General features: G+C 47.1%; 1 protein-coding gene across 1 annotated transcript in view; it reads right to left on the bottom strand.

The window, feature by feature from the left end:
• Positions 1-22,794, bottom strand: part of MYO9B (myosin IXB) — a 182,140-nt gene that overhangs the window by 24,530 nt on the left and 134,816 nt on the right. Inside the window, 6 exon segments of the mRNA XM_040417459.1 lie at positions 5,912-6,017; positions 11,348-11,476; positions 11,966-12,149; positions 15,805-15,878; positions 18,068-18,176; positions 21,052-21,093. Of these exon segments, the coding sequence (XP_040273393.1) occupies positions 5,912-6,017; positions 11,348-11,476; positions 11,966-12,149; positions 15,805-15,878; positions 18,068-18,176; positions 21,052-21,093 (644 nt within the window).

Here is a 22,794-nt window from a genome sequence, read left to right as displayed (position 1 = left end):
ATGTCCTAAAGCAGTCCACGGGGAAAGAAAAACCAGAACCCCATGAAAAACAACCCCGTCGCGGAAGTTACTACACTGCGGGCTGCAAGACCCTGTGGCCCAGAGCAGCATCCGCCGAGGCCAGAGAATGCACCCGGTAAAATTTTGGGAACGTGTGCAAGGAGGACCAAGTCGCAGCCTTACACAATTGAGACGCAGATGCCTGGTGAAGGTGAGCCCAAGAAGCCCCAACCGCTCTGGTAGAGTGGGCTGTGATCCCAGGGGGAGGTGCTTTGTTCCAGAAGCGGTATGCCTCGGCAATCGCTGACCAATTCCACCTGGCAATTGTCACCTTGGAGGCCACCAATCCCTTGCGAGGCCAGAGAATGCACCCGGTAAAATTTTGTGAACGTGTGCAAGGAGGACCAAGTCGCAGCCTTACACAATTGAGACGCAGATGCCTGGTGAAGGTGAGCCCAAGAAGCCCCAACCACTCTGGTAGAGTGGGCTGTGATCCCAGGGGGAGGTGCCTTGTTCCGGAAGCGGTATGCCTCGGCAATCGCTGACCAATTCCACCTGGCAATTGTCACCTTGGAGGCAGCCAATCCGTTGCGAGGACCTTCAAGGACTACGAATAAAGAGTCCGTACACCGAAAAGAACCAGAAACGGACAGGTAGATCCTCAAACCCCGCACGACATGAAGCCGATGGAGCTTGCACTCTCTCGGATGAGAAAGCTGCGGGCAGAACGGGGGGAGAACAATGTTTAGGCTGAAAAGACTTTAGGCTGAAAAGAGGGCACTGGGCGGAGCACCACTTTATCTTGGTGAAACACCAGAAAAAGCTCCTTGCAGGAAAGGGCTGCCAGTTCCAAAACTCTCCTGACAGACGTGATGGCCACTAAAAAGGCCACTTTGCAGGAGAGCAGGCGAAGAGAGACCGCACTCAAAGGCTCGAACAGAGCGGTCTGGAGCGAGCCGAGGACCAGGCTCAAGTCTCAAGAATGCAATGCGGGACGATAAGGAGGCACTGTGTGAGCCACCCCCTGCAGAAATGTCTTAATAGGGCCTAACCCTGACAGAGAACGCTGGAAAAATGTGGACAGGGCTGAGACCTGTCCCTTCAAGGAACTAAGCGCAAGTCCAAGTTTCAATCCGGACTGAAGAAATGCCAGAATAGCAGGAAGGGAGAACAGTCTGGGAGGGAGACCGCGTTCCTCACAGAAACGCAGGAAGGACTTCCAAGTCCTGTAATAGATTTTGGACGACGTGGGTTTTCTGGCCTTAATCATCGTACGAATGACTGTATCAGAGAAACCTCTCCGCCTTAGAAGGAAGGTTTCAATAGCCACGCCGTCAAAGTAGTGTATCTAAAGGCTGGTGGAAGACCAGACCCTGTGAGAAGATCGGTCCTGAGCGGAAGGGGCCACAGTGTGTCCCCTAGAAGAAGAATGAGGTCGGTGTACCAGGCTCAGCGAGGCCAATCCGGGGTGATCAAGATCGTCCGGATGCCCTCCATCCTGATTCTGTGCATAATCCGAGGCAGTAGAGGAAGGGGTGGGAAGACGTACAGGAGAGAAAAGCCTTCCCATGGCGCTATGAGGGTGTCTACGTCGTAAGCCTTGGGGTCTGTTGCGATTGAGTCTGGACGCCATCAAGTCCACGTCCAGTCGGCCCCAACGGAGACAGAGCGCCTCGAACTCCTGCGGATGGAGGGACCACTCCCCGGGGTCCACCGTCGTCCGGCTGAGAAAATCCGACGTCCAATTGTCCACTCCCGGGATGTAGACAGCTGAGATCACCGGAACATGGGCTTCCGCCTACTGTAGGATCCTTGCTGATTCCTTCCACACCGCAAGGCTATGCGTCCCCCCTTGGTGGTTGATATAAGCCACAGCAGTGGCATTGTCTGACTGTACCCTGAGTGGACAGCCCTCCAGGAAAGGGGTCCAATGCCGAAGGGACAGATAAATGGCCCGGAGCTCGAAGATGTTGATGGGCAGTTTGGACTCCGATGGAGACCAGATGCCCTGGACTGTCCGGGTGGCGAAGACCCCGCCCCAACCTTGAAGGCTGGCGTTGGTGGTGATGACTGTCCATGTCACTGGGAGAAAGGACTTTCCCACTTCCAGGTGCGATCCACCACCTGGTGCCGACCCTGCCCGTCGAGACAGGTGAATACGCCAATCCAGGGAATCCGGGGATTTGTCCTAGGACGACAATATGGCACGTTGAAATGATCGGGTGTGGAATTGTAAGAATGGAACTGCCTCAAAAGGAGGCTACCATCACACCCAGTATCCCCATACAATTGCGAATTGACGGACTTCGGCGCTGGAGGAGAAGTTGTACCAACCGCTAAAGATCCAGCCTCTTGTCCGGGGAAAGGCGTACCAACACCACTCCCGAATCTAATATCATGCCGAGGAACCTGATCTGCGTGGAGGGATGAAGGGAAGACTTCTGCAGGTTCACCAGCCAGGTGAAACGAGAGAGCGTGTCCAAGGTGATCTGTAGACTTCCTTCACACTGAGCGACTGCTGGAGCCTTGATCAGTATGTCGCCCAGATAGGGGAGCAAAGTAATGCCCCTGGATCGCAGAAGGGCAAGGGAGCGAGTACCTTCGTAAATAGCCGCGGAGCTGTCACCAAGCCGAAGGGCAGGGCGATAAACTGGTAATGGCATGACTAAATAGAGAAACTGAGAAAACTTTGGTGGGTGGCTGCGATGAGGATGTGCAAGTAGGCGTCCTGAATATCTATGGACGCTAGGAATTCCCCTTGAAACAACCACAGAGCGATGGGACTCCATTCTGAACAACCTTAAGATCTAGAACCGGGCAGACAGCGCCCTCCTTTATGGGTACCACTTACAGGTTTGAATAAAAACCTGTAAACCGTTCCTCCATAGGAACCGGAGTTATCACACCCCGTGCGAGGAGGGATCGAATCGCCTGGAAGAATGCTGCCGCCCGAACTGGATCCCTTGGGGGTTGAGAGAGGAAAAAACGGTTGGGAGGGGTGGATGTGAACTCTATTTGGAAACCCAAGGATACGATCTCGAGTGCCCATGCGTCCGAGATGTGAGCCCGCCAGACGACCCCCCACCCGCGAGGGCGCATATTCATGCGGAAGACTGTTTTCCGGAAGAGGAACGTGACGGCTGAGCGCACGGGGGCGCCAGGTCGGTTGGGGTTTAAAATACTTTTTTCCGCTGGTCCTGTGTGGGCGGCCTGGGAACAGAAAGCCAAAGACCGAGAACGAAATGTGCGCTTTGTTTTGGGCTGTGGAAGGTGTCAGGACCCGGCAAAAGGAAGGCCCGTAAGTGAGCGCTTAGAGGAGGAATCCACCGCCCAAACTTTAAGCCAGAGTTCTCGGCGGAGAGATACCGCAAGGGCCGAGGAGCACGCGACCATGGCCGCCTCGCAAAGATATTTCCCTGCCTGAGAGATTTGAACCGCCAAGAATTGAAGCTCAGCTGGGGGGAGATCCGCTGCCAAGTCCTGGTCCATACAGAGAGCCCACTCCGAGAACGCCTTGGTCACCCAGGCAGAAACGAAAATGGGCCGTAGTGCTGAGCCACTGGACGCAAAGACTGACTTGGCGAGAGGCTCTATGCGACGGTCCACAGGGTCATGGAGACAGGATCTGTCCGCTACCAGAATTGCCGTACTTTTTGCAGGGCGAGCGATCCACCTTCAGAGGAGAGAACCATTTCGCCATGCACTCAGTGGGAAAAGGATAGAGCAGGTCCAGCTGCTTTGGAACCAGAAAGCACAGACCTGGCTGGTCCCATGCCTTGGCGACAACCACAGAGAAGTCATTGTGCAAGGGGAAAGTCTTAGGGGCATGCTTTGAGCGCAGAAAAGACACCCCTTGGTGGCTGGTGGAGGGAAGGTCATCCTGCATCTGGAAAGTGTCCCGGACGGCAGATATCAGGCTATCCACCATGGATGCAATTTGGGAAAACTGTTCCCGATCTACATCCGAGTCCGAATCCGCAATCTCCCCCTCCAACATTGTGTCTCCCAGAATGGAGGACGCCTGTGATTGGGAACCTAGAGGGGGACGGGATGCTGAGGCTTCAGAGGAGGAAAGGTGTCCTGCTCTGGGACGCTTGTTAGGAGGCCTGCCCCTGGAGTGGACGCCCTGAGACGGTGTGGACTGCGCAGGTGGCGAATTATCAACCAAACAACCCATGAGAGAAAGGGTGGATTGGGATATCTTAGATAGGTCCTCCACTGCCCGGGACAGGGCCCGTGCACAGTCTGGTCCCACAATGACAGATTGGTCCACTTCTGTGGGCTGGAAAAGGGAAGGGGGGGGCTGCCTAGGCACATAGCATGCCGAGCACAGAGAGTCTGCCTGTCCACGAGGGAATTTTACCTTGCAAGTAGTGCATGCATAGTAGGTGGCCCTGCGGTTGGCCTGAGGGGAAGTACTGATTGGGTCAGACATGGTGTGCTGCAATAGCGCTCAATGCTGGAGGGGGTAGTGATTTTCCTACCAGAATGGCTGGCGAACCCAGGTCCTGTGTTCCCCGACAGAGCTGCAGAGATCCGTGGAAGGAGGAAACGTCCTGTCGCGGAGGGTAAGCTAGCCCCACCCCCTCAGGACGCTGAAGAGCATGACTGTCGCGAAACTGACGAGAGCAGCGCGCTGCCGCTAGCAACGCCCCCCTGCCATGTTTCGCACTCTGCGGCGCATAGGGATCCCGACATCACGGTCGGGACTCCCAGAATAACGCATGCACCGGGGTCCAGCAGCGGGGGAGGTGTGGGCAGATGATGCGTTGGAACAAAGGAAAAGCGCCCCCGGTGCCCTAAATAGCGGAGCCGCCAGGCAGCTGGGCTCCAATTAAGGTCAGACCCGAAAAAAAAAAAAAATAAAATCGACCCTGCATGGCCAGAGCCGGCGCAATGGCGTCCGCCTGATAATCGATACCCCCTCCTGATGACCTCCCGCGATACCTGCTGTCCAAATATGGGACCAGGCAGAGGGTTGGGACTAGAGAGGGAGGTAGGGAATGGGAGAGGGATATACTCACCTGCCTTCATCCGTGTTCTTCGCCCTTCCATCATAAACCAGCAGGGTCACCTCTACAGTCGCAGGCACACATATGGCAGGGGACTAGTGAGGGAAGGACTTGGAGAACAGGTGGCCCTTGCGCTGGCGGGAAGCAGGGGAGCGAGGCTGCCCTGGTCCACTTATCTTCTTGGGGGAGGCAGGGCGGTGGGGCACCGGGTAGACAGAGAGGCAATGAGACTCTGTTCCCCATCCAGATGTTAGATTGGAGAAAAAATAAAAAATATATATGAAAGGAAGCCACCCTGCTAAGCAAAGAGGTCTGCCTCCTACGACACTAAGCTAAAAACTGACATGCTCTTCAGCCTAGTGTCGCTTCCTAGTGGCAGCAAACAGCTATACCCACGGTCCTGTGTCCTCCAATGATACGAGCGAGAAATAAATTCAGTGTTATTTCCTTTAAAGGGAACCTGTCACCGGGATTTTGTGTATAGAGCTGAGGACATGGGTTGCTAGATGGCGGCTAGCACATCCGCAATACCCAGTCCCCATAGCGCTGTGTGCTTTTATTGTGTAAATAAAATGATTTGATAGATATGCAAATTAACCTCAGATGAGTCCTGTCCCTGACTCATCTCACGTACACGACTCATCTCAGGTTAATTTGCATATGTATCAAATCGTTTTTTTTACACAATAAAAGCACACAGAGCTATGGGGACTGGGTATTGCGGATGTACTAGCGGCCATCTAGCAACCCATGTGCTCAGCTCTATACCCAAAATCCCGGTGACAGGTTCCCTTTAAGTTAAAATTTTATCCATTTTGCTGGTTCTGTTAAATGCTTCAAATATTACAACCCTAATACTGTAGTGGAAACTCCTGTGTGGAAAAACCTGTTCTACTCACTTGACAAGGTGGAAGATTAGTCTTTCCAAGCTGTTATAGTTGGCCCGTGGAAGCTGCCCAAGAACTTTATAAATGGCACAAAGCTGTTCCTGCTTTCCTGGGAGCTCTGAAGAAGAAAGCATTGATGTGTTTTATGTTACCAAGTTGTTGTTGTTCTGGAAATGCACTTAAAGGGAGTATGTCACCAGGAAATCCATGGTCCAACCAGGCACAATGCCTTGTAGGGCTAGCTCACCTCAAAATAATGATGCCTTTCACTTAGCAATCCGTAGCTTTATTCTGGAGAAAAAAAGCACTTTTAATCCATATGCAAATGAGCAGTTAAGTGTAATGGGTCCAGGCCACAGTGCACTCTTTCTCCAGTTAACTACTAATTTGCATATGAATTAAAAGTACTACTTCTCCAGAATGAAGCGGCAGATTGCTACATGTCATTACATTTAGCTGAGCTAGCCCTACAAGGCACTGAGCCAGGTTTTACTGTGAATTTCCTGTTGAGAAGATTTCCTTAAAAGAGATGTCCAAGTTAAAAAAGTTATTATACTAATTCTCTGTGGGGCCAGTAAAATAACAAAATAAGTTACCTCGCCACCCCCTCCAATCCAGCACTGCTGCTCCTTCCCGTTTTCCTGAACTGCAGCCAGTAATGTATTATTGTGACTGCTGCAGTCTCAGTCTGTGCACCACTGAAGCCAGTGAATGGCTACATAGAGGATGTTACTGCTGCAGCCACAACAATAGGTCACTGGATGCAGCCCGAGGAAGAGAAAGGAGCAGCAGCGCTGGATTGGAGGGGCCGGTGAAGGTGATGCAAATTATTTTACTTGCCCCCTCAAAACATAAGTATAATAACATTTTAACTCTGATAACCCTTTTAAACTCTCAACAGTCACGTTAAGATAGTCTTTTCCCATCACTTTTTTTTTTCGATTTACAATTTATGTCTGAGGTAAAGTTGGTGCACAGCTCAGGTGATTGAAGTGCATTTTAACCCTAGTGACATAACAAATTGTAACCCTAAAGGCTATGTACCCCTTTTGGAGCAATTTTTTTATTTTATTATTGCATTGTACTCATTTTGAGCTAAAAAAAAAATTCAACTGGTCTTTATAAAAAATATGGCATCTTTTTTTCTGTACAGAGCTGGGATGCTCTAGTAGCAGCCTCTGTTCTCATCTTACTGATAAGAATATGGATTAAATAAGTTTTATGACCTCTGTAGTTTAGAGATAAGGTTTATTGGATGACTGGCACAAAGTGAAAGTACCAGTCACACAGTTAGAAAAACAGTTAACCCTTTATGACAAAATGTCTCAATATTTTTAATAAAGGCCAATTGAAAATATGATTTTTAGCCAAAAATAAGTAAAATGCAATCATAAACAAAAAAATTGCATCCAAAAGGTGTACATAATATTTCTCCCCTTCTGTGTTCCAGCGTTCATAATTTTTTTTCAATATAGCTATATGAGACCTTGAACCATTTTAAAATGCATATCATGTACTAAATAACATTTTATTTTTAGTGGAAAAAAAGGTATATTAACATTATTTTGTGGGATTTATTTTTACGGCATTCACTGTGTGGTATAAACCAGGGCTCGACAAATCCCAGGCGCCAGGTCGCCATGGCGATCAGGAATTTGGTCCTGGCGCTTGGGTAATTGTCAGCCCATTTTCAAAGGTGCACGGGCGACGGGTGCGGAGTGCCGGAGGGGGGCCCGTTCTGTCCGGAGGCAGCAGGAGTGGAGATGAGCGCCTCCATTGTGGAAGCACTCATCTCCATATTCATCTATATCGCCGTCCTCAGGACAGAGATACAGATGAATGGTGCGGAGGAGCAGGGGAGAGGAGTCTCCCTTGCCCGTTCCTCTGATAGGCTACAGGCCTAGTGCCTGTAGCCTATCAGAGGCCGGTGCAGGCGGCGCGATGACGCGCCGCCTGAGCCGTACAGTGTGAGACACAGGCCGAAAGAGGCCTGCATCGCATCACTGACAGCAGCAAAAGGTAAGTATATGAGTTTATTGTTTTTATTATTTATAGTATACTGTGGCAAGAAGGGGGGTGGGGGCCTTATATACTGGCACAATATGGGGGGGGGGGGGGCACTATGAAGAGGGGGAAGCACTATGGTGGCCTATATACTGGCACATTATGTGGGGGCACTATGGAGAAGAGGGGAAGGAGCACTATGGGGGCATCTACTGGGGGCCCTATGTACTGGCATGCATTATTGGGGGGCTCTATGGAGAAGTGGGGGCGAGGGGGGGGAGTGCACTATGGGGGTATCTACTGGGGGCTTTATGACGTGGCTCCGCCTGGCTCCTAAATTTTTTAGCTGGCTCCTAGATTCCAAGGAAAGTTGTCAAGCCCTGGTATAAACAATATGACAACTTAATTCTGTGGTGGTAGGATTACGATGATAAATAGTGAATAACAGTGGGGCACTCTCGATAGCAATGAGAACAGTAGATTGAATTGGTATATATAAAAAATGTATTACTATCCTAAAACATATAAATTAATTATCACAGCTGGTTAAAATGGTAGCCGCAATAATGCGTGGTACGATAAAACAATAATGCAGAAAAAAATGAAAAATAATCACTGAATATACAAGTCCATCAATAGTTTTCTATGATTCCTTAATAGGGTATTGATGATACAAAACCAATAGTGCTGGTGTCTTGCACCAAAAAGTATACATCAAAAAAATGCTCTAGTTGTAATCAGATAACTTCCAGTTTTGAAAATGTATCAACTGATCTCCAATCTAAAGTGCAAGTCAACTCTGGTAATATTCAGAGCGGCGTCCCGCTCCTAAACTGAAACAGCGGCGTCCCGCTGTATATTTCGAAAAGGGATCGCTTACTGATGCAGAAACATCGATCTTACCCGGAGGGCTCCAATGGAATCGCCTACCCTCTACACGGTGTGCCTCATGTATGTATCGGTGCTCCGGTCTTGAGGGCTGTTAGTCTTCAGAAGATCCCGCGCCAACACTGGAAATCCACGTAGGTTCGCTGGAAGTGCAGGTTTCCCCTCGTGCAGCTGGCGTTATTGGATATATGAGATAGTGAGTCCTGCTCCGCCTAGATCGATCGAAAGTTGTGTGTCTGTAATCCAATCCAATTCACTGATGAAGGGGTTAATTTCCTAAACCCCGAAACGCGTTTGGTACTAACCCCCACGATTGGATTACAGACACACAACTTTCGATCGATCTAGGAGGAGCAGGACTCACTATCTCATATATCCGATAACGCCAGCTGCACGAGGTTCCTGCTGCACGAGGGGAAACCTGCACTTCCAGCGAACCTACGTGGATTTCCAGTGTTGGCGCGGGATCTTCTGAAGACTAACAGCCGTCGAGACCGGAGCACCGATACATACAGGAGGCGCACAGTGTAGAGGGTAGGCGATTCCATTGAAGCCCTCCGGGTAAGATCGATGTTTCTGCATCAGTAAGCGATCGCTTTTTCGAAATATACAGCGGGACGCCGCTGTTTCAGTTTAGGAGCGGGACGCCGCTCTGAATATTGCCAGAGTTGACTTGCACTTTAGATTGGAGATCAGTTGATACATTTTCAAAACTGGAAGTTATCCGATTACAACTAGAGCATTTTTTTTTTATGCATACTTTTTGGTGCAAGACACCAGCACTATTTTGGTTTTGTATCATCAATAGCCTACTAAGGAAACATTGAAAACCATTGATGGACTTATATATTCAATGATTATTTTTTTCTGCATTATTGTTTTATCGTACCACGCATTATTGCTACCACTATTGCTGCTACCATTTTAACCAGCTGTGATAATTAATTTATATGTTTTAGGATAGTAATACATTTTATATATACCAATTCAATCTACTGTTCTCATTGCTATCGAGAGTGCCCCACTGTTATTTACTATTTATTATCTCCTTCTCCAGATTGGGCGTTATCCGTTAGTGGGTGCACCTCGTATTGTTCCCTAGTCACTCTTGTGCGACATATCCCTGTTATATATAGGATTACGATGATGCCAAGATATGCAAGTATTATAACATAAAAACTAATAAACACTTGTTTTAACAAAAAAAAAAAAAAAAAACTGTTTTTGTGTTGCTGCACTCCAAGACACAGAACATTTTTATTTCTCTGATAACATAACCATGTGAGAGCTAATATGCTAGATTCGTCTCTAGTGATAATGGTTACCATAGGAGAAGATTTTTTTCCTATCCTCCCTTCAACCTGTTGGCTACCCTACTGCCTCTCCCTCATCCTCCATGCTGGCTGAGATTATAGACCGCTGAAGGGGATAGGGCTGCTTTAAAGGGGTTGTCTCCTCTCAGACAATGGGGGCATTTCGCTAGGAACAGATCCCCGAAAGTGGTGGAGGGCGCACTGCGCAAGCACCCTCCATACATTTTCTATGGGGCTGCTGAAAATAGCCGAGCACTGGCCCATTGAAGTGAATGGGAGCAGTGGCCGATCATGCGCGGTGCACTCCCATTCACTTCTATGGGGAGATCGCATGGTGGTGGCGGGACCGGAGTTCTCCAGCCACCACTTTGCAGGGCTCTGTTCCAGATATAGGTGAGGGTCCAAGCCGTGGGAACACCAACTATAAGACAATGGGGGCACATCCTAGCGATATGCCCCCATTGTCTGAGATGAGACAACCCCTTTAACCATTATCTCAGGCTTTGCAGAAGCTAGAGATTTGGGCCTGGTCTTGTTTGAAAACTGACAAAGCTTAAAACAAGACCAGGATTGCAGCATCAGCTCCTCTACATCGGAACATATAGCCTTTAAGAATTGGGTTGGGAGTAAAAGCAGCTGAAGCCTGATAATCCAATTAATCCTATTACAATGTCAGTGTTCAAACAAGAAAAGGCCCATATATCGAGCTTCTATACAGCCTGAGATATGAAGGGTTAAAATAACTCCAGCTAAACTGTTAGGCCATTTTCCCAAAGCTGAAGCACAGCTTGGACAAACCTGTCGTCTTGAAGGTCCTCTACCCTTAGGGTCATATTAGAGAGGAAGATATTTTTTCATTTCAGAATCTAACAAGTCGTTTGCATTCAAAAAACTTTCAATTGCACAAACAAATAAATACTAAATATTGTTGCAGTTTTTTTATTACTGTTCTTTCTCCTCTAGAGCATTGACACAGACAATGACTGTCAGATTAGTGATTAGACAAGTGAATGTGGTGGTGACTAAGGATAATCCTTCAGGGATATTTGTCCGATCCATGGAAAACAAGTGATTTCTCATTCGTCATTTGATCCCGTTGCATGCTAATTATATGCAAGGATAATTTCTGAAATTCTAACTATTATACGAGAAATCAATTGATACACTATATACAAAAATTATAAACTTGCAAACATTTTAGTTGCCAATGTGTAAAGTTAGGAAACAGATAAAATTCACATACCCACAGTTTTCAGGAACTCGCTGTATTGTGCAAACGTCATCAGAGGTTCAGGAAGCTCACGCAACCACTGTTTTAGAATGCCAGTGATTGCATGGATTGCATACTTATCAAGTTTGACTGAAGTGGGGTCTGTAAAGAACATTGCTGGAGCAATTAGAAACTGAAATATTTTGCTTCATCAAATAAATATAAAAGTAAATAACTATAAAATGAAATACTCTGAATGAAATACTCTGAATCAAGTCAATGTAAATCACTAACAATGCAATGATTTACAAAGGAACCATCAAAGGCAGACATAAAAATAACTTCTATTGAAATGGCTATAAGAGTAGGTGTTAAATGATCAAGTATGAAAAGCAAGATCCTGCTTGATTGGTGTGTGACCTGTTCACCGTCTTTAGGGAAAGCAGATACAATAATATTGCCCATACAAAGCAAACTGACTAATATGAATACATCTGCTAGGGGCGATTCCCAAAAGGAAGGAGGGGGGGGGGGGGGGGGGGGGGGGGGAGAGAGAGTTATACCAGTTCTAAAGTTATTTATTCTCGATCATAAGAATGTAATTGTGCCTTAAGATCTAACAATCAAAAACTTCTACCATCTTTAGTATACCTTTCTCCAGGGATATTTTAAGCTCCCGCATGCAATTGGCCGCACCAGATTTGCGGTAAATTCCCTCAGTATACAGGCCATGCATCTCCAAGTACTCCAGAAGGATTTCCATCACAACTGGTACCGATGTAGTCTCATTGGTTAGGTCTGCCACGTGCACACCAAAATGATGGCTTCCCGGGTTCTGTTTATAGGTTGAGAAAAATGTAAATTACTTTAGTTTCTATGAACAGCAAATAATACCACACTGACAGGTAAACCTCTCGGCATCCACCATCCAATATGATCAACTGAATTCAGCTTACACACTGCAGGAATGGAGAGTCTTACTCGCCATTAATAATTTTACATTTATTCAATAAAACCCCCATGTTAGCATTACAATGAAGTATGCTGAACAAGAGACAGAGGGACGACCATTTCATACTACATCTACTCAGTTTTGGAAAAGCTGTCAAAATGGATCGCCACCAGAAGATCCCATATGTGTACGTATGTATATAATTCGATTTTTTTAAACTTTTTTTTAAAGTCCCATAGGGGACTTTGATCGTATGAAATACTATTGCAGCTTATGGGAGATTCTTTATGTTCCTATAGAATCCTGCCATAGGAACATTGCTGTGGCAGGCTTTGGATGCTTAAAGGAGGCCTGAGGCTGCCACAGCAAACAAACGGCTCCCTCGATCTCAGCACAGTAGAGCCATTCACTTAAGATGCCGTGGTCACAATTTATCATGAGTAGTTACATTTCTGTGATCGGCGTTATCACCAATCACTGACATTGCCTCCGGGCGTCTGATGTGTACACCAACTGGTGCCCAGCATCTGAGCAGGTGCCATGTTTAAACCCTGGACTTCCGCCATAAGTGTATTGTGGTCGTCTCACTTCAGCAAGTGGCATTTATCATGTAGAGAAAGTTAATACAAGGCACTTACTAATGTATGTGATTGTCCATATTGTCTCCTTAGCTGGCTGGATTCAATTTTCTATCACATTATACACTGCTCGTTTCCACGGTTACAGACCACCCTGCATCAGTGGTGGTCGTGCTTGCACACTATAGGAAAAAGCATCAACCTCTCTGGTGGCCAGGACCATGGGAGCGCATATAGGCTACTTCTTTTTCCTATATTGTGCAAGTACGACCACCACCACACGTTTACATACGGCATCCATGGGCATCTGGTGTGCTAGGATAAGCAATGCCCATCTTAGCACTTAATTTGCATTTACATGTCAGTATGTAGTAAGTAGTCAATCCCTTGTCTTCAAATGAGATGGAGAATGCTACATGTGAAGAAATGAAAATGCCTGTGGGTGCTCCTCTGATGCTCCTGTGCTCCTCCTTATTATGGGGTTAAAAAAGGAGCAGCAGGAGCTTTGCAGAGAACACTTAATAGTAATACATTTCAGAGCAGACCTGTTCCTTCTTCAGATTTCTTCACATTGGTGACTCAAGAGTGAAGAGGCCTAGCTCTGAAATACATTACAAGTAAAAGAGCTCTCATGAAAAGCTCCTGGGGTGTCAGTTGTTTTGTTCCTATGGTGGGTTATTTTCCTTCTGCATTTACTAAATAGCTTATTCCACTAAATTCACAAACCTAAAAGGGCTTGCTTGCCTTTCTACGGGTGAGCAGCAGCTCATCAAGCATCTCCCAGGATGTACTACAATTAGCTTTTGCCAACCCCTTTCATGCCATGCATAGAATATAGTCCCAGAGAAACATATGGTATTTAATGCCCTCATAATTTCCTTCTTCCCCTCTCTGTCACCACAATTTTGATTTATCTGCAGTAATAAATGAGTAGTACTGCAAAAAAGAAGTCTATGGGGGGTCATTTACTATGCTGAAATATGCCTAAATCATCTAAGACAGGTCTAAAATGGTGGGAGGGGAAGGGGATGGGCCGGCAAGCACGTCACATTCACCATTTTCTATGCCCGTTTTAGGTGTAGAAAATGGTCTAAATGTAAGACAGCAAGCGGTCTTCCATTTCGTCTGACGCTGGATGAGCCGGAATTAAGGAGAGGCCTGCACCTCTTCATAACTTCGGCGGATCCACCGCCAGTTTAGGGCTTTATTAAGGCCGGCATCTAAAACGCCAGTCTTAATAAAATGTGCCCTATATCTCTATTTTTTTTTTTCTTACTGCTCCCATTACCATGCTTTCAGCATTCAAAGCTGCACTGAAATACATTGTCGGTACTAGGGATCGACCGATTATCGGTTTTACCGATATTATCGGCCAATATTGAGGATTTTGAACGTTATTGGTATCGGCATCTATTTTGCTGATATTCCGATAACATATTGGGAACACAGAACGCGCTGCTCTCAGCGCTCTCTGTGTTCCCTCCGCAGCACAGGGGAGAAGGAGGCAGTGTCTCCCTCCCCCTGTGCTGCTGCTGCCACTGCCGCCAATGAGAGGGGAGAAGACAAGAGGAGGGGAGGGGCTGTGGCCGCTGCGCCACCAATGAAGATGAGTCTTTCATTAATTCATATACAGGAGGCGGGAGCTGCAGAATCACATAGCCGGCTCCCGTCTCTATGAACGGCAGCTGCGGTCCGCGGTAGTTAACCCCTTAGGTGCCGCGGATCGCAGCTACCGCTCATAGAGGTCGGGAGCCGGCTATGTGATTCTGCAGCCAGCTCCAGCCTCCTGTATATGAATGAGAGACTTATCTTCATTGGTGGCGCAGTGCGCCCCCCCCCCCCCGTCACCCAGCATTAATCATTGGTGGCGCAGTGCGCCCCCCCCCCCTCCCCCCCAGTATTACTCATTGGTGGCAGTGGCCACAGGATCCCCTTCCCCTGCTCCTCCGATCGGAGCCCCAGCTGTGTAATCCTGGGGCTCCGATCGGTTTCCATGGCAGCCAGGACGCTACTGAAGCCCTGGCTGCCATAGTCAGCTCCATGCTGCTGTGTGCACAAAGTACAGAGCAGCAGGGACAGTGTGAGCTCCTATTCACCCTGATAGAGATCTATCAGGGGGAATAGGACAAGGGTTCTAGTCCCTAACGGGGCTAAAAGTTAGCAAAAAAAAAAAAAAACACAAAAATATTAAGTAAAAATGAAAAAGATTTACAAAAAAAATAAAATAATAATACACGTTAACAATAAACATTAATTTTCAGCAGATTTGTGTAGGAAAATTTTTTTTCCCCTCAAAAATAAAAATACCCAGAATATCGGTATAAATTATCGGCTATCGGCCTGAAAGTTGACAAATTATCGGTATCGGCCCTAAAAAAATCAATATCGGTCGATCCCTAGTCGGTACTGCTGTGCATAGGAGCCCCCAACATTCTGTTAGCACAGCATAGCAGTCCCGTATATTAGCACTGACAGCGTAGAAAGAGGGTGAGAGTGTGTGTGGGCAATAGGGTATATAAAAAATGGTGATCTGGACAGAACTACTGACATATTACTGCAGATAATAGTTGAAGATCGCATTGACAGATTCCCTTTTTTAAGTAACACAGGCAATTCAGTTTATGAAAAAAGAACAATTTAAGTTATTTTCCTGCACGTCGTCTTCTTTATAGCAGAGGCGTAGGGTATTACAGCTTCATTACATTCACTTGAACGTAAAGAAGCTGCAACATCTTGCACGGCAGCTACTAAGCAGACGGTGCGCAGGTAGCTGGCCCCCTGTAAACCATAGGAGGTTGAATTGCTTGCATGAGCAACTTGGCCCCTTCAAACAACTGATCGCTAGGGGTGCAAAGAGTCCCCCATCCATCTGATATTGATGGCGTATTCCAAGGATTTATTAACTCAACAAATAGAAAACATAGTTAATTCTGCACAATTTGCTCTTGTTTTTAACTTACATGTCTCACGCCAGCTGGCATACAACGGGTTTGAATCTTGCTCTGACATTTCTTGTGGCAGATCATCTTGCAATCTATGTAAGGACAATTTAGAATTAGGCTGGGATGCTTTTCATGTATTTACATGCTGGGGTACTGACCCAAATTGTAATACAAAGTCTGCCCCTAAACTTTATAACGGGACTGACTGCCTCTGCTTCAGTCCTTATGCAAATCTCATAGGTCTAGTCTCAAGTGGAATGAAAATGCACACAGTGGATACTGCTAATGAACAAGGTCACTGAGGGAAATCTGGGTAGTAAAGTACTATAGATTATATCGATTGATACCATTGTGTTATACACATTAAGGCAGTGCTTCTCAAATAGTGGGGCGCGCCCCCCAGGGGGGGCGCCAGGCTCCGTAAAGGGGGGCTCGTTCAGGGCCGGCCTTTGGGGTGTGCGGGCTGTGCGGCCGCACAGGGCGCCATAGCAACAGGGGCGCCGGGCGGCCGACAGCTCGCAGTGTAATATGCGGCAGGGAGATGAGCGCTTCCATTGTGGAAGCGCTCATCTCCCATTTGATCAGAGGCCGGCGCAGGTGCTGGACGCGATGTACGGAGCGGGGGCCGGGGTAGGGACTGGGAGGAGGAGCTGGGGGCCGGCAATAGCGGTGGGGCGGTGCGGTCACTGTACTATAGCCCCGCCCCACCGCTCCCTCCGGTATACTAATATAAAATGTATTATTGAATTAAAAGTTATTAAACATGCCCCCCTCACTCCTAATAGTACCGTATATCCGAATTTCTTCTGTATAATGCCGGCAGGCAGGCCGGCCGGCCGGCGCGTCCCTCAGTGATGTCACGTGTCTGCGCCGCCTGCTTCATTCATAAAGCAGGCGGCGCAGGCACGTGACATCACTGAGGGACGCGCCGGCCACCCGGCCGGCATTATACAGAAGAAATTCGGATATACGGTACTATTAGGAGTGAGGGGGGCATGTTTAATAACTTTAAACCGCGGCGGCGGGCACACGGAATCTGTGGATGGCACAGTTAAGGGGTGGGGGTCTGTGGATGGCACTGTTATGGGCTGGGGGGGGGCACTGTTATGGGGTGGGGGGTCTGTGGATGGCACATATATAACCGTGCCAGCCACAGATCCCCCTGTAACAGTGCCAGCCACAGATCCCCCCCATAAGTGTCCGTCATCCACAGATCCCCCCATAAGTGTCCGTCATCCACAGATCCCCCCATAAGTGTCCGTCATCCACAGATCCCCCCATAAGTGTCCGTCATCCACAGATCCCCCCATAAGTGTCCGTCATCCACAGATCCCCCCATAAGTGTCCGTCATCCACAGATCCCCCCATAAGTGTCCGTCATCCACAGATCCCCCCATAAGTGTCCGTCATCCACAGATCCCCCCATAAGTGTCCGTCATCCACAGATCCCCCCATAAGTGTCTGTCATCCACAGATCCCCCCATAAGTGTGTGTCCGATCCACATTTCTTTCTTTTTTTATTCTCTTATACGTTAATAAAGATACAGTGTTATGCAGAGGTGTACTTATAACAATTTTATAGACAAATTATACTATTTACAGTCGCGCGGAGGGCACAAAATGTTTTCTTCTTCCTAGGGGGGGCATGACAGAAAATAATTGAGAAGCACTGCATTAAGGGCACTTGTAAAATCCACAATAGTGTGTATGAAGAACAGGGACTGAATAAGGCTACTTTCACACCAGCGTTTTTGCTGGATCCGCAAAAATGTTTCCATCATGATAATACAACCACCTGCCTCCGTTATGACCGGATCCGGTTGTATTATCTTTAAAATAGCCAAGACGGATCCGTCATGAACTCCATTGAAAGTCAGGGGAGGACATTTCCGTTTTCTTTTGTGTCAGAGAAAACGGATCCATCCCCATTGACTTACATTGTGAGTCATGACTGATCCGTCTTGCTCCACACCACATCGCGGCCAGAAAAACACTGCTTGCAGCATTATTCTATCTGCTATGGAGACGCAGCCAAACGGAACGGAATGCATTCTGGTGCATTCAGTTTCATGCAGTTCAGTTTTGTCCCCATTGACAATGAATGGGGACAAAACGGAAGTGTCCTATGACGGATCTCAATAGCGGAAAGGGAAAGCACAGGTGTGAAAGTAGCCTCAACTGAATGTGTGTTCAGTCCTCTCCGCTTATTTATAGGTCTACTGTACTTATCAGTATAGTATAATTTCCTATTAAGTGGCTTGAATGATCTACTTGTACTCACTACTGCAGAGGAAAGCTTTCTCCATTGGCCATATTGCAGAGGAGCAATGTTCACAGGATTGACCAATGTTAACCTGGTAGCTGACAAACACATGCCCATGTGATTCCAACTGTAAAAAGAAAAGGAAAATTTTGTTGTGATTATTAAATATCAATAATCCAAAAAAGTTAAAAAAAATATGCTGGCCAGGTATCTCACATCAGACTGATTATGCTGATCTTTTCTAGGAGTATAGGAAAAATCAGTAAAATCACAACAATTCACCAGGCTGTGGTACAAAGCATCTTATGCTATGTAATAGGTAGCGCTTAAGTTTAAAGGGATTGTCACCTCGTTTTAGCCTATAGAGCTGCGGACATGCACGGCTAGATCGCCGCTAGCATGTCCGCAATATACCTGTCCCTTAAAGCTATGTCCTTTTATTGGGTTTAAAAAATGATTTTATAGATATGTAAACGAGCCTGGTAAGGAGCCCAAGGGGCTGTACTGACCTTCTTGGAGCCCAGCCACGCGGCCCCCTGTGAAGGCGCCCAGCACCGCCTGCGTCCTCCGAATCTCCTCCTTGCTCACAGTTAGATTGCCGTAATCTTGAGATGCGCGAGCTTGCGCATGCGCAGTTCCTTCCCTGAGGCTGATACCAGCACAGGGAATGAACATCGCGAGATTACGACAATCTAACTGTGAGCAAGGAGGAGATTCGGGGGACGCAGGCGGTGCTGGGCGCCTTTACAGGGGGCGTGGCTGGGCTCCAAGAAGGTTAGTACAGCCCCTTGGGCTCCTTACCAGGGTCATTTACATATCTATAAAATCTTTTTTTAAACACAATAAAAAGGACACAGCTTTATGGGACAGGTATATTGCCGACATGCTAGCGCAGCTCTATAAAGCTAAAATGAGGTGACAGAATACCTTTAAAGAAGAACTTTTTGAACAGTTGTTGCTTTACAGGCTTTACTTTGTGTATTTGCAGACTATCGTTTTCCCCTTTTCAGTGAATATGTAAGAGCTGCTCTGATGTTTGTAGCCCTTATTGCTGAACTCCTGACAGCTGATAAACAGTAATTTAAAGAGGACCTTTCACTACAATAAAAAATCTAAACTAAGCATACAGACATGGAGAGCGGCGCCCAGGGATTTCCCTGCACTTACTATTATCCCTGGGCGCCGCTCCGTTCTCCTGGTATAGGCTCTGGTATCTTCAGATTTTCGGCTCAACTGGGTGGAGCCTGCCGGCGTCTCCTTCTCCCAGGCTGTAGCGCTGGCCAAATCGCAGCGCTCAGCTCATAGCCTGAGAGGTTGTTTTTTTTATCTCAGGCTATGAGCTGAGCGCTGCGATTGGCCAGCGCTACAGCCTGGGAGAAGGAGACGCCGCTCTCCATGTCTATATGCTTAGTTTCGATTTTTTATTGTAGTGACAGGTCCTCTTTAAGCTAAATTCTTAGGCTACTTTCACACTTGTGTTTTTACTGGATCCAGCAGGGTTCAGCCAAAACTCTTCTGTTACTGATAATACAACAGTCTGCATCCGTTCAGAACGGATCTGGTTGTATTATCTTTAACATAGCCAAGATGGATTCGTCATGAACACCACAGAACTCAACGGGGAAGGGATCAGTTTTCTATGGTGTCTGAGAAAACTGATCCTTCCCTATTGACTTGCATTGTGGGTCATTCCGGATCAGTTTTGCTTTGCATCCCATGACGGAAAGGTTGCTCTCCGGTATGGGAATGCAACCAAACAGAATGCATTTTGGAGCATTCCGTTCTGTTCAGTTACGTTTTGTCGCCATTGACCATGAATGGGGACAAAACGAAAGAGTTTTTCTCCGGTATTGAGATCCTCTGCCGGATCTAAATACCGGAAAATGTAAACGCAAGTGTGAAAGTAGCCTTAGCAAACTGATAAGAATTTAGCTATGATGAGTGTTTATGAGCTGTTAAGTAGAGATAGGGGCTACAGATGAAGCTGGATGGGGTAACTCTCTGAAGGATTCACTATGAAGCAGAAATCAATAGTCTGCAGATATAATAAAAGATAAAGCTGTAGAGAAAAACTGTTGAAATTTTTTAATAAACACCATATGGGGAAAAAAACAAAACAAAAAAAAACAAAAACATTTCTTGCCCCAAATTAGTTGAATGCAATATTGAAAAAAATAAAAAAAATAAAGTATCCACAGCCTTTAAAGTATAACTGCAATTCTTTTTTTCTTCTTCTAACGTGCAGGCTCAATGATAGGCAACATTTTTCTAATATACTTTAGTGAATTTAGTAAAGATGCACATTTATATTAGAAAATTTGCCCTGAATTGCATATGAGTCTACACAGTAGAGTGCAGTACTGACTGGGCAGTAAATATACATTCTGACATGCCCGCTATTTCTCACTGACCAGTGTGGCCAGCGCTGACAGAACGATCCTGCTATATCTCCAGCATGCTGAATAACTAACCGGGAGATACATGACAGCGGGCAGTAAGAGCTCACTACTGGGAATGCAGGGGAAGCAGTTCTACAGTATATAGGGACAGCTATGCTGCTTGTAGTGCTTTGTAACAGGATTACAGTGAGGAGGTTAAAGAATATATCTGTCTGTATGATCACTACCATTTATATCTTATCATTAGAACTTCCTGAAACATTTATTAGTTTGAGATTTATGACCTGATGAATTTTGGTTTAGTTTTACATGCATTTATCTTACAAATGCAAATGTCTTAAACTAATTGATTTGAATGCTCATTTCAAGAAGACCTAACAGCACTCCAGGCATTTCTAGTAAATGCTAGTATTCTTAAAACAATTCCATAGACTCTATTCTTACAATCCGCTTTGTCCTGTTCCTCTTATTTCTACTAGAAATTTCTGAATAAATTGTCAACTTGTCACCCCTCCTGACAGACATGTCAGGAGGGGTGACAGGTCCTTTTTGGACTGCTAACAAGTTGAGTAGGCATACACAGTGCCAAAATAGAACGCTTACATGTTGGACTTGTTTCCTCTTCTTCTTTTGAGATTTCCTCTGCTAAAACATAGAAGAAAATAATTATAAAGAGTGAATAAGAGAACTTCAACTTCACAACTGCAAATTCAGCTTCCAGACCTTCCCAAAAATCACATTTAGGAATCATGCACACGGACGGTTTGGTTCCCCGTATAAGTTCAGTTTTTTTGCGGCCCAAATGCCAAACCATTCACTTCAACGTGCCGCAAAAAACGGAAATGACTCCGTGTGCATTCCATGTCCGCGTGGCTGTTCAGCAAAAAAAAAAAAATAGAATATGTCCCATTATTGTCCACATTACAAATAAGGATAGGACTGTTCTATTAGGGGCCGGTCCTTCCGTTCTGAGAATGCGGAATGCACATAGCCAGGATCTGCAAATTGTGGACCAAAAAAAGGAGACTTTTGTATTACTTACCAGTAAAGTCTCTTTCTCGCTCTTCCTTGGGGGACACAGGAAACCATGGGTATAGCTCTGCTCCCTAGGAGGCGTGACACTAAGTGAAAGCTGTAAGCCCCTCCTCCATCAGCTATACCCTTCAGCCTGGAGAAGAGACTGCCAGTTGCGTGTCCAAGTAGTGAAAGATAACCACCAACCGGAAAAAGAACTGTCGAGCCCCAACGGGGGCAACCAAGCCGGAACCACAACTGTAACCCAAATGAAGGGCGGGTGCTGTGTCCCCCAAGGAAAAGCGAGAAAGAGACTTTACTGGTAAGTAATACAAAAGTCTCCTTTTCTCGCCCATATTCCTTGGGGGACACAGGAAACCATGGGACGTTCCAGAGCAGTCCCAGAAGGGAGGGACCAGAACAAACTAGACCAACACCAGAGGCATCAATCAACTGCCGCCTGCAACACCAGACGGCCTAAAGCAGCGTCAGCCGACGCATGAGTATGCACCCTGTAGAACTTGGTGAAGGTGTGCAAGGAGGACCAAGTGGCCGCCTTGCAAATCTGCTCCGTAGAAGCCCGATTCCTCTGAGCCCAGGAAGCCCCGACCGCTCTAGTGGAGTGAGCGGTAACACCAAGGGGCGGAACCTTGCCCTTGGCGAGATAAGCCTCAGTAACAGCCATCTTGACAAAACGGGCGATAGCAACTTTGGATGCCGCCATCCCTCTGCGCGACCCCTCCGGAACCACAAAGAGCGAGTCAGTATGCCTGAAAGAGCTGGTTACCTCCAGGTAAACCTTGAGCGCCCTGACAACGTCCAGGCGATGAAGCTTCCTCTCCCGCGGGTGGGAAGGGGAAGGACACAAAGAGGGGAGAACGATGTCCTCGTTCAGATGAAAGGCGGAGACCACCTTAGGAAGGAAGGAAGGAAGGAAGGGACAGGACGAAGAACCACCTTGTCCTGGTGGAACACTAGGAAAGGTTCCAGACAGGAGAGTGCAGCCAATTCGGACACCCTCCGAAGAGAGGTGACGGCTACAAGGAAAATAACCTTGCAGGACAGAAGTCGCAAGGAAACCGTCCGCAGAGGCTCGAAAGGAGAAGCCTGGAGCGCTGAGAGAACCAGGTTCAGGTCCCAGGGCGGTACCGGAGGGCGGTACAGGGGAACCGCGTGAGCCACACCCTGAAGGAAGGTCTTGACAGGACCAAGGGGGGCCAGTGGGCGCTGAAACAAAATGGACAGCGCAGACACCTGACCCTTCAAAGAACTAAGGCCCAGACCTTGGGCAAGTCCGCTCTGCAGGAAGGACAAAACGGTGGGGAGAGAAAA

The sequence above is a fragment of the Bufo bufo genome, chromosome 2 (genome assembly GCF_905171765.1).
Source record: "Bufo bufo chromosome 2, aBufBuf1.1, whole genome shotgun sequence".
Taxonomy (NCBI): Eukaryota; Metazoa; Chordata; class Amphibia; order Anura; family Bufonidae; genus Bufo; species Bufo bufo.
This window is presented reverse-complemented; position numbering and strand designations above follow the sequence as displayed.